Source organism: Ogataea polymorpha (genome assembly GCF_001664045.1).
Source record: "Ogataea polymorpha strain NCYC 495 leu1.1 chromosome Unknown OGAPOscaffold_2, whole genome shotgun sequence".
Taxonomy (NCBI): Eukaryota; Fungi; Ascomycota; class Pichiomycetes; order Pichiales; family Pichiaceae; genus Ogataea; species Ogataea polymorpha.
In genome coordinates this window covers 653,491-664,888 of record NW_017264699.1, presented here as the reverse complement: position 1 = coordinate 664,888, position 11,398 = coordinate 653,491, and the positions used below count along the sequence as shown (strand labels likewise).

The 11,398-nt window shown below is 53.1% G+C and overlaps 6 protein-coding genes across 6 annotated transcripts; 2 read left to right on the top strand and 4 right to left on the bottom strand.

Annotated features, from left to right (window-relative positions):
- The first annotated feature begins 68 nt into the window (after positions 1-68).
- OGAPODRAFT_15713 (uncharacterized protein) lies at positions 69-1,581 on the top strand. The gene has a single exon (XM_018353908.1). It carries the CDS (start codon positions 421-423, stop codon positions 1,519-1,521), a length of 1,101 nt encoding a protein of 366 aa, XP_018212236.1. The 5' UTR covers positions 69-420; the 3' UTR covers positions 1,522-1,581.
- A 212-nt stretch (positions 1,582-1,793) lies between these two features.
- Positions 1,794-4,606, bottom strand: OGAPODRAFT_75356 (uncharacterized protein; the record flags this gene model as incomplete). Its single annotated transcript, XM_018356014.1, has 1 exon — positions 1,794-4,606. The coding sequence occupies one exon, from the start codon at positions 4,604-4,606 to the stop codon at positions 2,510-2,512; it is 2,097 nt and encodes a 698-aa protein (XP_018212234.1). The 3' UTR covers positions 1,794-2,509.
- Positions 1,807-4,488, top strand: OGAPODRAFT_92704 (uncharacterized protein; the record flags this gene model as incomplete). The annotated part of the gene is made up of 2 exons (XM_018357199.1): positions 1,807-2,358; positions 2,400-4,488. The coding sequence occupies 2 exons, from the start codon at positions 1,807-1,809 to the stop codon at positions 2,433-2,435; spliced, it is 588 nt and encodes a 195-aa protein (XP_018212235.1). The 3' UTR covers positions 2,436-4,488.
- A 71-nt stretch (positions 4,607-4,677) lies between the features above and the next one.
- On the bottom strand, positions 4,678-4,998 carry OGAPODRAFT_6921 (uncharacterized protein; the record flags this gene model as incomplete). Its single annotated transcript, XM_018355834.1, has 1 exon — positions 4,678-4,998. The coding sequence occupies one exon, from the start codon at positions 4,996-4,998 to the stop codon at positions 4,678-4,680; it is 321 nt and encodes a 106-aa protein (XP_018212233.1).
- A 69-nt stretch (positions 4,999-5,067) lies between these two features.
- Positions 5,068-11,213, bottom strand: OGAPODRAFT_75355 (uncharacterized protein). Its single transcript, XM_018356013.1, has 2 exons — positions 7,491-11,213; positions 5,068-7,234 (listed from the first exon to the last, which is right to left on the bottom strand). The coding sequence occupies exons 1-2, from the start codon at positions 8,217-8,219 to the stop codon at positions 5,078-5,080; spliced, it is 2,886 nt and encodes a 961-aa protein (XP_018212231.1). The 5' UTR covers positions 8,220-11,213; the 3' UTR covers positions 5,068-5,077.
- Positions 7,458-11,209, bottom strand: OGAPODRAFT_15712 (uncharacterized protein). The gene has a single exon (XM_018353907.1). The coding sequence runs from the start codon at positions 11,147-11,149 to the stop codon at positions 8,543-8,545; it is 2,607 nt and encodes an 868-aa protein (XP_018212232.1). The 5' UTR covers positions 11,150-11,209; the 3' UTR covers positions 7,458-8,542.
- Positions 11,214-11,398: the final 185 nt, after the last annotated feature.

Here is an 11,398-nt window from a genome sequence, read left to right as displayed (position 1 = left end):
AGTCCAGGTAATCGATAGAATTGTATTTAGCAAACTGGTTTTGTCTAAAGCAATATAGTTAGTGCGCCCGTGCCTTTTATCATAGGTTATCAGACTTCAAGCCGTGCACGGTGTAAGTCTGGAAGAAGTTGTATCTAGGCGGTCGAAAAGAAGCACACATAAATCCTTTGACAGGCATTATATCCAAACAAAATAGGATAGTGTCAAAGAACGCAACATCAGTTGGCGCTCTGCTAGTGGCTTTTTGGAAATAAAAGAAGATACTAGTTTGGCAAGTTTCAAGCGGAATACCCGGTTTCTCTTGCTCGTTCAAAAGCAGGATAAGTCAATTTTTTTGCGGAGAATATTCCAATACCTTTCCTTCTGGACACCGAGCCTAATAGAGTTTGGCACTGCATCCTTAAGTGCGTGAGAGCTGTTATGTCGTTTTTGTCGGCTTTATTCTGCTGTTTTGATAATCAGGAAACAGAGAGACGGGAGACAGTAGTGGCATATCCGAAGCTTTCGGCAACGCAGTCTAATTTACAGAAAGCATTGAACAACAAACCATCTAATACACAGCTGTCTAAAAAATCGATGAATGCGCCAACTACTGAGCGTCCCAAGCAACCTGCTGCTCAGAATGCCAATGCGCACGATCCGAACGAGCACGCCACGTTGAAGCAAAACGCAGTGACGGAAATCACCGATTTGAAAGACTATACAGACAGTTCGAAAGATGACGACACACTAAACCAAATTGCGGACTCTCCGGACCACCAGACTCAGGTCCTACAGAAACAAGCAGTTCCTCGGTCTATGGATCCGCTGCCGACCACAAATCCCTCATCTGACGTGTCCGAAGCAAGCGACTTAATAGAAGATGAAGAAGAAGACGCAATTTCCAATGAGGAGGAGCTTGACGAGGATCAGCTAGCTGACTTGGATCTCACTAGAATACAAACGGATCAGGTGGTGGCTGCGTCGGGATGGCTGCTAGACCCGCCCCCTTCCCATTTGCAAGGCAGAAAATGTCTAGTGCTTGACCTGGATGAGACGCTTGTGCACTCTTCGTTTAAGTACATTCGACATTCAGATTTTGTGATTCCGGTGGAGATTGAAAACCAGATGCACAACGTCTACGTGATCAAACGGCCAGGAGTTGACGAGTTTCTCAAGAGATGCGGAGAGCTGTACGAAGTAGTTGTGTTTACGGCATCCGTGTCACGTTACGGGGATCCCTTGCTGGACATTCTGGACGTGCACAAGTCTGTCCACCACAGGCTTTTCCGGGAGAGTTGCTACAATTATCAAGGCAATTACATCAAGAATCTATCTCAGATGGGAAGACCATTGAAAGACCTCATCATCATTGACAACTCGCCAGCGTCGTACATTTTCCATCCTCAGCACTCGATTCCGATCTCCAGCTGGTTCAGTGACACTCACGACTGCGAGCTCACGGATTTGCTGCCCTTTTTGGAGGATCTCGCCAACAAGGAGGTCGACGACGTGTCTCTTGTTCTGGATGTGAACTTGTGAGGCTAAGAGGAGCTGGGCTCTTCTCATACATAGATGTATACTAATTTCATCATACTTACCATGCCATGCGGTGCAAGGGTGTGTCTCGTACATGAAAATCCCTTTAGAAGCAAATTCCAAGGCTGGGTCCCTTCGCTCCTCTGGGCGGGTTGGCATAATTTTAGGGCGAGTCACTAATCTATTGTTTTCTTTATAGGGATGCCACAAAGATAAAATTGGATCTATAAATTCTTGAATCGGCAATCCGTAGCACCACAAAATCAACCGCGTTTAATACACACAGCCATGACAAGAAACTCTGCTGCCAGACGTTCTCTGTGGGGTTCCATCAGAGGGATCAACAAGCTGAAGGAGTCAGAGGAGGAGACCATGATCCAACGACGCAGACAGCCGTCTCAGGCGGGGACCCGCAACAAGCGGCATTCGATGGTGGTGGACATGGACGACTTCAATGCGTTGAGCCGGATCTACAGGTTGGAAGACAAACGGGCCACAGAGAACAAGGAAAACATAGGATTGGAACGCATTAATCGCAACACGATAGACGAGGACGATAGCGACACGTCGCAGTCGGAAGATGCCAACACGACGGTCGACTCTAGCACGGTTCTGGAGCATTTGGAAGGCGACACGAATGACGCCACCACGCTACTAGATTCGGCATTTGACGACTATAAAATAGCACTTCAGGCATTATCCATCGAGGACACGGTAAACCAGGCTAACAAACTCAAAAAGAGCAGCGCGTTCAGGGACAGAGAGACTTTGGAGGAGATCACGAAGCAAACGGGCAAGGAGGAGCGCGCAGAGACCCGTGTTGTCGAGCGACGGGGCTACGTAATTATAGGGACGGAATTCTCGTGTCGCGGCGACAACAGCGAGAAAATGAGCTACTTGGATTCCGATTACGATGATCTATTTGACGAGGTGGCATGCGAGCCGTACCACTCTCAGCCGATACAGAGAACTTCGCTCTATTTCAAGAGGCTCACAAGTCTTTCCAGATGATTTTCTCTAGCGTTTCGCTTTTGTTTTTAACTTCGCGGACGATTCCAAGAGTCTGCAATTCCGCGAGGCTCTTGAGAAACCAGCTCAGAGTCATCTTATCCCAAGTCAGGTCGTCTATTTCTGCGGGCAGCTGTGTTTGAGGAGACTTCTCTCTCAGGGTATTTTCGAGCTCCTCGCGCGGCAGCGAGCTCTTGAACACCTGGTAGAAGTCGTAGACGTTGGTGATGACCCCTGCCTCTCGGCTTAATCTATACAATTCGATCACGGACGGTTCAAGGCACTTGTAAAGTTTCATGTCGAAACTTTCCCGGTCCAGCTGGCTCGGATCGGAATGCACCGTATTCAGCAGGTAATTTTTGGAGTTGAGCAAAGACTCGATACACGTTGCGCGCACTTGGGGATTGAACGTGTTGGTGAGAAGATCCAGCGCAGAGAGGTCGACGCAGCAGATCTCTCTGAACGGAATGTTGTTAAGATTCAACTCTTCCAGGCAGCGCAAGAGCGCTCTGTTCAGTGCGGCCACAAACTGTTTGGTCTGCGACGCGGCGGACAGTTCCCTGAGATCGTCGTTTTCGAAGAGTGGCCCGAAGTCGGCATCTTCGCGCACCGTTTTGATGAAGCTGTTTACATCGTGCAATGAGGAGGAGCGAATTTTACTCCAGAGATGATGCAGAAATTTAAAGTTCTCAAAGTTGCTGTGTTCCTCCTCGTAACTGACATTCTCAAAGATGAGTCGGAAAAGGTCCAAGTTGTCGGTCCAGATGGATGTTTCTAAAAAGTATTCCTGCATAAAATTCAGCAGATCCACCAGAGTCTTCATTCGGTAGCGCCAATGAATGAGCTTATTCAGGCTCTGACGCAGCAGATCGCCCAGCGCGGCCTCATCATCCGACACAAGAAGTTTGTGCAAAGTTGCAGCCTTTTTGGCGTGCAAACTCTGTTCGTACCTGCGAACAGACGGGAGTCGCTTAAACACATCAAATACGTGCGAGTTAAGCTGTATTTTGGAAAAATCGTTGGTCCACATCACGCTAAGCGGCTGGCTGTAATAGTGGCTCATGTAAATGACCTTCATGCTGTTGACAAACTGCGAGATGGAGATTTTCAACTTGAGCTCCAGGAATTTGAGCACGAGCCGCGGCTCGAGAATCAGCGAGTCGTACGTGTCGTTGATGTTGAGAAGCACGTTTTCCATGATCTCGTTCACTGCCTGGCCCGTGTTGTCAATCTGGAAATATTTGGGGCGCATATACTTGACCGTTAGTTTTGGTAGCTTCTCGTGAAATATTTCGAACGGAGTGGACATTCCGATCACCAGTCTGATCCTGGATCTGTATTGGTTGTTATAGTTCCATAGAACCTTAATTAGGGGCGTGAGGATCGAAGTAGGAAACGAGTCGGCGTCCTCAATCATCACTATCAGCCGCTTGTCCTTGGAAAACACCTTCTCCATCAGACTGTCCATCTCAATAGTCCGTGTCTGACCCTCGTCATCCTCTGGTTCACTGTTCATCTCGTCATCCGAATCAGACACTGGCACCGAAGCTGCGCGGCCGAGGTCTGTCTTGAGCCCACGCGAGATATCTGTAGCTAGGATCTTCATGGTGAAGCTGACGGTGCTGCACACCTTGCTGCTCAAACGGACCACGATGGCGTCTGGGCTTTCGTCCACCAGGTTCTGCCATACATTTTGAAGCAACAGCGAGTGGTTGGAGATATTTGGTCCGAGGTTTAGGAGGGCGGTGCTAAGATTTATAGGCTGGTCCTTGAACACTGTGCTACTCTCATCCGAAGAAAGATACCGCTGCAGGTCCACAAACATATTCTTTTCGTGTTTCTGGAGAATCTGGAGAATCTGATCGTGCTGCTTGGCCCAATTGTTGACAAACAGCTCGTATCGACGATACACGTTCTCCGTAGGCTCGTTACCCTTCAACAGGCGAACAAAGGGCAATGCGGACTCTGTGGGTACGCCCTCCTGGTAGTATACTAGCGGGAGATCCGGGAACGCCACACGCGCGGCAGGCTTTAGTTCGTAGACCACCTTTTGAGAGTCCATAAAATCGTCAAACGACATGCAAAAAAATATATCTAAAATAATTAAATGCCAACCATTTTACACTAGAAGAAATATGCACCAGGACCCGCTCACTGGTCGGTATTGTTGTTTTCCTTCATCTTTTCGCGCAACTCCATAGCCGTGGATTTTTCCACCTGGTATAACGAGCAAATGATGTATCTGCCGTTCAAGTTGAAGCCCTTCATCTTGTCTAGTGCCGTCTGGCAGCTCCTATAGTTGGTGTACACCACGAGAGCCTGTCCCTTGAGTTCCTTGTCTGCGCCCACCCTTATCTCGTGGATGTTGCCAAACTTTCCAAATATCTCGTACAGTTCCGCGGGTTTCACATCGTACGGTAGATTTTTCACCAGTATGATCGGGAACTCGAACTGGTTGCGAAACAGACTCATAATAATTTAATATTTTTAAATTCAGTTGAATAAAATAAATAAAATAAATAAATTTGAATCTCTAGTAAATAGCCAATGCTCAGTATTCGGCAAGCCGCAACTTCTTGCCGATGTCTCTGTTGGTGAACACCTTCTGGCGCGCGAAAGGCGGTTCCGGAGACTGCTCGCGAGACTTGATGAGGTCTGAGTTCGGGTCCACCTCAAACGAGTCGTAGCCACCTAGAAGACGGATGATGGCCGGTCTTGCCTTGCGACCACGTCCCACACGCAGGTCGTTCAGTTTGTTGGTGATTTCCGTCCCGAACGAGGTCTCGTCGTCCGGTTTCAGCGACTCGACGTACGTGTGCTCCATTTCCAGGAACGAGCTGTTCAATGTGTCCAGGAACCGCTGAGTCTGGCGATGTTTCGAGGACGCGCAGATAGTTATGGAGTTGTCTTTGATGATATAGCCGAGTCCAAACCCATTTGGCGACACGGGGCCGAACCCAAACAACTTCAAAGACGGGTTGCCGCAGTTGGACGTCGAGATGATCGTGTTGTTGAGCTTGTCCCAGCCGGCGTCTGCAAAGATGGGTGGGATCTCGCGCAACGACACGTCCTTGAGCGGGTCGCGCGTGTCGCTGAGCGTGTTTTCGTCGTCCGAGTCCGATATCTCGCCGAGACTCTCGTCGCTGTAGTATCTTTTCCAGATGCAAAACAAGGCGTACAGATGCCGGTCCTGGCCGAGTCCCTGAGAGCACTGCTTGGTTCTGGCAGAGTGCGCGTTGCACGCGTCCTTGAGCAATTGCACCTTGTCGCGCACCGCCACGTTGTCGTCGAGAAATTTGGTCACAAACTCGTTCGACTGCAGCGACACCGTGCGGATGGCCTCTGTGCGGCCATGCAAGAACTGCTTTGTCATCGCCGGCTCATACGTGGACTCGATCTTGCCGTAGAGCGCGTAGTATGCGAGCTGGAACGCCATCTGGACGTACGCGTCGGGCGACATGCCCATTTTCTTGATACGCTCCATTCCGTACGACTTGAACTCGAGCGTAGCAAACTCATTCTGGTTGATGAGGTCGCTGAGCCTTGTTTCGCCAAACCGCAGCGCCAACGACAGCTCCGTCGTCAGCTTCCATTCGAGCTTGCGGGGCGACGTCACCACGTTGCCAAACGTGGACGGGTCTCTGGTTGCAGGGTCTGGCGAGTACGATTTCCAGAGCGACGGCGAGTTGGCGTTGATCGTGCGCGCAAAGCGCAGAATCGAGTCCGTGTAGATGTCCGAGGCAAAGCGCAGCACGGTGTGGCCGTCCACACCCGTGTGCTCGAAGTTGATGCCGACTTTGGCGTCCTTGGTGACGATAAGCTGCAACTTGTCGTACCATCTGTTGGTGCAGGTCCCGACCTGGACGCCGTTCTCAAGACGCGACTCGCCGCACAGGAAGTTTTTCGCCATGCGCGTGAGGTCGTTGCCGACCTCGACGTGGTCCAGAACGACAACGAAGAGCGCCGTGTCGAGCACGCGCACGATTTCAGCGTTGTCTGGGTCACGGACAATTTTCTCGCGCAGACCGGCCCAGATGCGGCGGTTTTCTGTCGTCAGCACGCCGAACGACGACTTGGCCACGTCGCGGACGCTCGTCGTCTCGGAGTCCTCGACAATGCTCTGCAGATTGAGCTTGATGTCTGCCTCGGTGAGAATCAGGTCGTTGTTGCTGTCCATGACGTCAAACCAGTAGAATTGCGACCGGCTGAGCACGACGATGTGGCGCGACTGCGCGTCGGTCTGCAGAACACAGCCTGTGTGCGTGGGCACTCTGCTGGAGCCAAACAGCTTTGGGTACTGGTCCATGTCGAGAACGACGCCGTTCTTGAGTCGATCGACGCTGAGCTCGTTGCGACGAAGAGCACGCACAAACCGCAGGCTCGAGGTGGCCAGGCTCGCGGCGCGCGACAGCTGCGTCGACCGCAGCGGCGTAGGGTCGTCCTCCAGCATAATGAAAGGGTTCAGGTTCAGCACGACGGGCGAGTCGTAGTTCAGGTACGAGTCGTACCAAAACTGCTCGATATACGAATCTCTGGTCTTGGCGTACTCCAGCAGTTGGTTCTGGAGCACGGGTCCGGACGTCTCCAGGAACCTGCGGCAGTTTGCGACCGTCTGAGCGTGCTCGTGCTCCGTCTGGAGGGGCTTGAGCACGTCGAGGTATTTCTGGACGGTCTGTTCGAGCGGCGGGATAGGCAGCTTCTTGAGGGTCTGCTGGTATTCGAATGTCGACATTGGGAGCCCTGATAGGCAGCCGGGGTGTATTTAAACAGTTTGGGTGGTCATTGCTTTGGACACTGTCGTGACCGGGTGACGGCCTATCGGAGTGCACCGCCCAGAAAAAATAATAAATCGGTGCATACAGGTCATGGAGAGAAAATTCGTTAAATCATCTATCTAGCAAAGCGGGCTTTCCAGCAGCCCTAAAAAACAGGGGGGCTCATTGCCGGTTGAGTCGCTCAAGCACGTCCGTGGCCACGAGGTCGGCAACCACGTCGTGGTCGTGCCGCTCGCGCTCGTGCTCGAGCTCGGGGTCGGGTGCCGCGTCCGCAGGAATGAGCAGGCCGTCCTTGACGCTCCAGCCGGGACTGTCATGCGCGGTGGCCAGCAGCGAGCTGAGCTCGCGAGCTTGTGTGCCCAACCGCAGGTCGCTGCTGGCGCGTACGTGGGTCGAGACTCGATCGGATGAGTCGTCTAGGGAGTACAGACTGTCGGAGTCTGTGGCGGAGCAGGCAGAAGCGGAGCCGGCTTGGTGTTTGAGAAAGTACTCGTCCGCGATGTCTGGTACGCAGTGGTTGCACGATGGGGCTGGCATCAGGGGGCTGAGCAGCTTGAGGTTGGCGGAAGGCGAGGTGGCGGGCGAGGTGTTTGCCGTGGACGCAGACATGACCGACGAGAGCGAGTCGGAGGCGGTCACGATGGGAGCGGGCAAGACTGCCTGCTTCAGTTTCTTGGTGAGCTTGCCAAGCGGGCTGTACAGACATTGCAGGGGAGATACGAGCGCACAGCGCCGGCCGGGGGCTCCGTCGCAGGAGCGTCTGTTGGCACGGATCGGCGACGAGCAAGAGCGACACTCGTCGCTGAGGTCGTCCGAGGCGTCTGTGCCCACAGAGAGAGACCGGCTCTTGAAGAAGTCTGCCTTGAAGTGCTGGAACTCGTTGCGGCCAGACGTGCTATCTATGGCGCTGATGTTCATTGGAGTTCATAAGCCTAATGTGCCAAGGAGGAACAAGCTGCTTTATATATACTGCCTCTTCTGCACATCCTGGATCCATTATATATAGAACCGGCATGCCATTCGAAGTTACGTAACGAATCGTTAGTGCGCGGCAACAATGGCCATCCACGCACCGTCTCTAGTCTAGTGTGTGCAGGGCTGGCCAGCCAGCAGTGGCTATTGTTAGCACAAGGAAACAGATTTTTGCACAAACCCCCCCGGACACCAACAATTGGGCTCACTCTTCCGGATTGGGCAATTATGAGGTGCATATTTCAGATTCGCCGACCGATTCGATTGTCCTATTGATTGTTGCGTCTGTCGACATTCTTGCGTCTGTACCAGCTAACAAAGTCGCGGACGCTTGTTCTCACACGTCGAAAGTCGTTGGAATTAATTGCCGTTTCCACCGTCCGCAGCAGCTTGAGCCGCTCGCTGTCGCTCACGCTGCCCCGCGGCAAGCTCAGCATCGCGCGGTCCAGCCACCCCAGACCCACCTTGGAGCCGCCCTGCAGCATGCTCAGCTTTACCAGCTTAACCACAAGCTCGTTCGCCTCGGGCCAGCAGTCGCTAGGGAAAGTGAAAATTAGTCCGCCAAGCAGCTTAGTCAGCAACTCCTCGCCCGTCGCAACGGCGAAATTCAGCACCTTGTATTTCAGCGCCTCGGGGATGTCGTCCGCCATCGAGACCGGCGGCGTCTCAAATCCCCATGAGTACAGATCCACCAAAAACTGTAGCACAGACGAAATCGTGCCGTACTCCGGATACGTCTCCAGCGCACGCACCGCGACCCGGTACACCGGCTCCACCAGACTGCTCTCGAGCAACTTCACGGGCAGAAACATGAGCACGTCGTTACCCATCCGGAAAAAGTCCTCCACCAGCTCAGTGTATTCGGGAATGTCGTCTTTTCCAAGCTCGTTGAAAATCTTGATGAAGTTTCCTGCCTGCTGCACCGAAAACCCCCAGACTGCTTCCTTGATGTCTGCAGAAACGTCGTCTTCTGCAGCGTACTCCTTGATGAATGCCCCAGAAACCCATAAATAGCACCCGTGTTTGTAGTTTTGGAACCCTGAAACAAGCAATTCTGCAGTCGTCGACACTACCGGCAGCAGGTACGTCTTGTAGCTCTGCAGCGACCGTCTCACCAGCTTCATGCACCGCTCGCTCACCTTGACCGACCGGCCGTGTGTCTCGACGAGCCGCACCACCAACGGCCACACGATCTCCATCACGATGCGGGCCACCGGATGGCTTGCATTCGAGAAGCTTTTTGGTCGGAGCGCGTCCACGTAGATGGTGAGGATCTCCACGGTGTCGGCGATCTGCGTATGCAATTTGTCGAGCTCCTGCGCAGTGGCCGGCTGCGCGCTGCTATATTGGTTCAATTTCTCCAAAGTCGGCTTCCAAAACATCAACGTGATGTTGTACAGCTTGTCCTGGTCACGCTCCTCCTTCAGAATATGTGCTATGCCTTCCGTGATGTCGTACAGCGAGTCGATGTCCAACGATGGCTCCACGTTCGAGTAGAAATTGTACAGCTGTTCCAGATAGTTACTCAGCAGTTCCGCGCAGTCCATACAGAAATACTTGAGCGCATGCGACGCCGCAATGATGATATCCATATTCTGCTGCTGCTGGAAGCCGCTGGTGATGTAGTTGAGCTGCTCCTCCAGGTGCTCCGGATGCTTGGCCGTCCATTCGGTGTACCGGCCGAGCACCAGCGTTGCTGCGTACCGGATCTTGGGGTTTTCTGGTAGCTGAACCAGATACCGCATGATCTGAGGCAAGATTGTGTTTTCGTTCGTGCCGACCTCCTTGGCCATCGCACGCATGCTGAACAGCGGCGCCTCGATCTCCTGCCACGTCACTGGCTGTCCCTGCATTTGCAAGTTCATCTGGCTCTGCAGAATCTTGAACGGGATGTCCAGGGCCACCGGGGCACCAATCACCGCACAACAGTCCTTCAGAACGTCTCCCATGTCGTAGCGGAACTCCTTGAACTTGTCCTCGGCCTCCTTGTCGTTGTGGAAGAGATCTCGCAGCTCAGTCGAGTTTGAGGTTGTCGGATACCGCAGATGCTTAATCATGATTTCCACCAGCTGTGTGTACGTCGGCGTGAAACAGGCACGGGCCTCGCGCCGGGCGTCGGAAATTAGCAGCGTCTTGAGATCGTACCAGAACTTGAACGTGTACTTGACCACGTCGAGGTCCTCCTCGTAGGCTGTGAGTTGCAGGATGATGTCGACGAGCGGCTTGAAGTTGTAGGGCTTTTTCGCAATTTGCACGTGCCACGCCTCGCCCGCAGTCGCAAACAGCTCTGTGAACCGTTCCACTTTCTCGGGATCGTCCTGGGTCTGAGCCATGAGTGGCTTCAGTTTGAGCAGCTGCTCGTAGAGAGCTTCCACAACGCTGTCGTTGTTGCAGTCGGCCGTCTCGCCGACAATCGTCGATAGACAATCGATCGCCGTGTCGAACATATCGTCGGCAAGCAGTCCGTCGAAAATCAGCGTGCACAACGCGTTGTTGGACAGAACCTGCTCGAAAGGTATGTCGATGATCCAGGACTTGATGCACTCCAGAACGAGCCTGTTGGTGGACGCCGAGTTGGAGGCCCGCGACTCTGCTAGCGTTGTGAGAATATACAGCACAGACTGCACATTGGCGGCCAGAAGCTCGTTTGCGCGGACCTCAAACTCCTCGTCGGTCAACGGAGTCTTTTTCACGTCGAGCAGCTCCTCGGGCAAAATCTTCAAGAATTCAAGCAGAGTGTCGGTGGCAGGGCCCGAGAGCACGGAAACAATCTCGTCGACGGCGTTTTTCCAGTCCAGATACTGGAGAGCAAAATTGGCGAGCGTGATGCACAGCTGTGTGATGACAAGCCGTTGCTTGCCCGTGTAAGCAACCATAAGTTGCAGAAGTGAGTTCTTGAGGGCTGACAGCTGGTCGTGCGGCAGCTGCGCAAAATCATACTGGACCTTGGACCGCAGCGTCTGGGCAGCAAAAACGCTGGCTTGCACGGACGAGGATGGCTGGGCGAGAATGTCGAACGCGGTCTGCCAGGCCTGTTCCGACCGCTGGAACGCCAGCAGATACTCGTTGGCCTGCTCCTTTACCGCGGGGTCGGAGTTCCCATAAAGAGTTTCCAGGGCCTGATT

Coding starts and splice junctions, on each gene's coding strand:
- OGAPODRAFT_15712 (XM_018353907.1), bottom strand. CDS start 11,149: ATGGTTGCTTACACGGGCAAGCAACGGCTTGTCATCACACAGCTGTGC.
- OGAPODRAFT_75355 (XM_018356013.1), bottom strand. CDS start 8,219: ATGAACATCAGCGCCATAGATAGCACGTCTGGCCGCAACGAGTTCCAG. Junction 7,235..7,490: donor CCGACCTCGTGGCCACGGAC/GTGCTTGAGCGA, acceptor GAATACCAGCAG/ACCCTCAAGAAGCTGCCTAT.
- OGAPODRAFT_15713 (XM_018353908.1), top strand. CDS start 421: ATGTCGTTTTTGTCGGCTTTATTCTGCTGTTTTGATAATCAGGAAACA.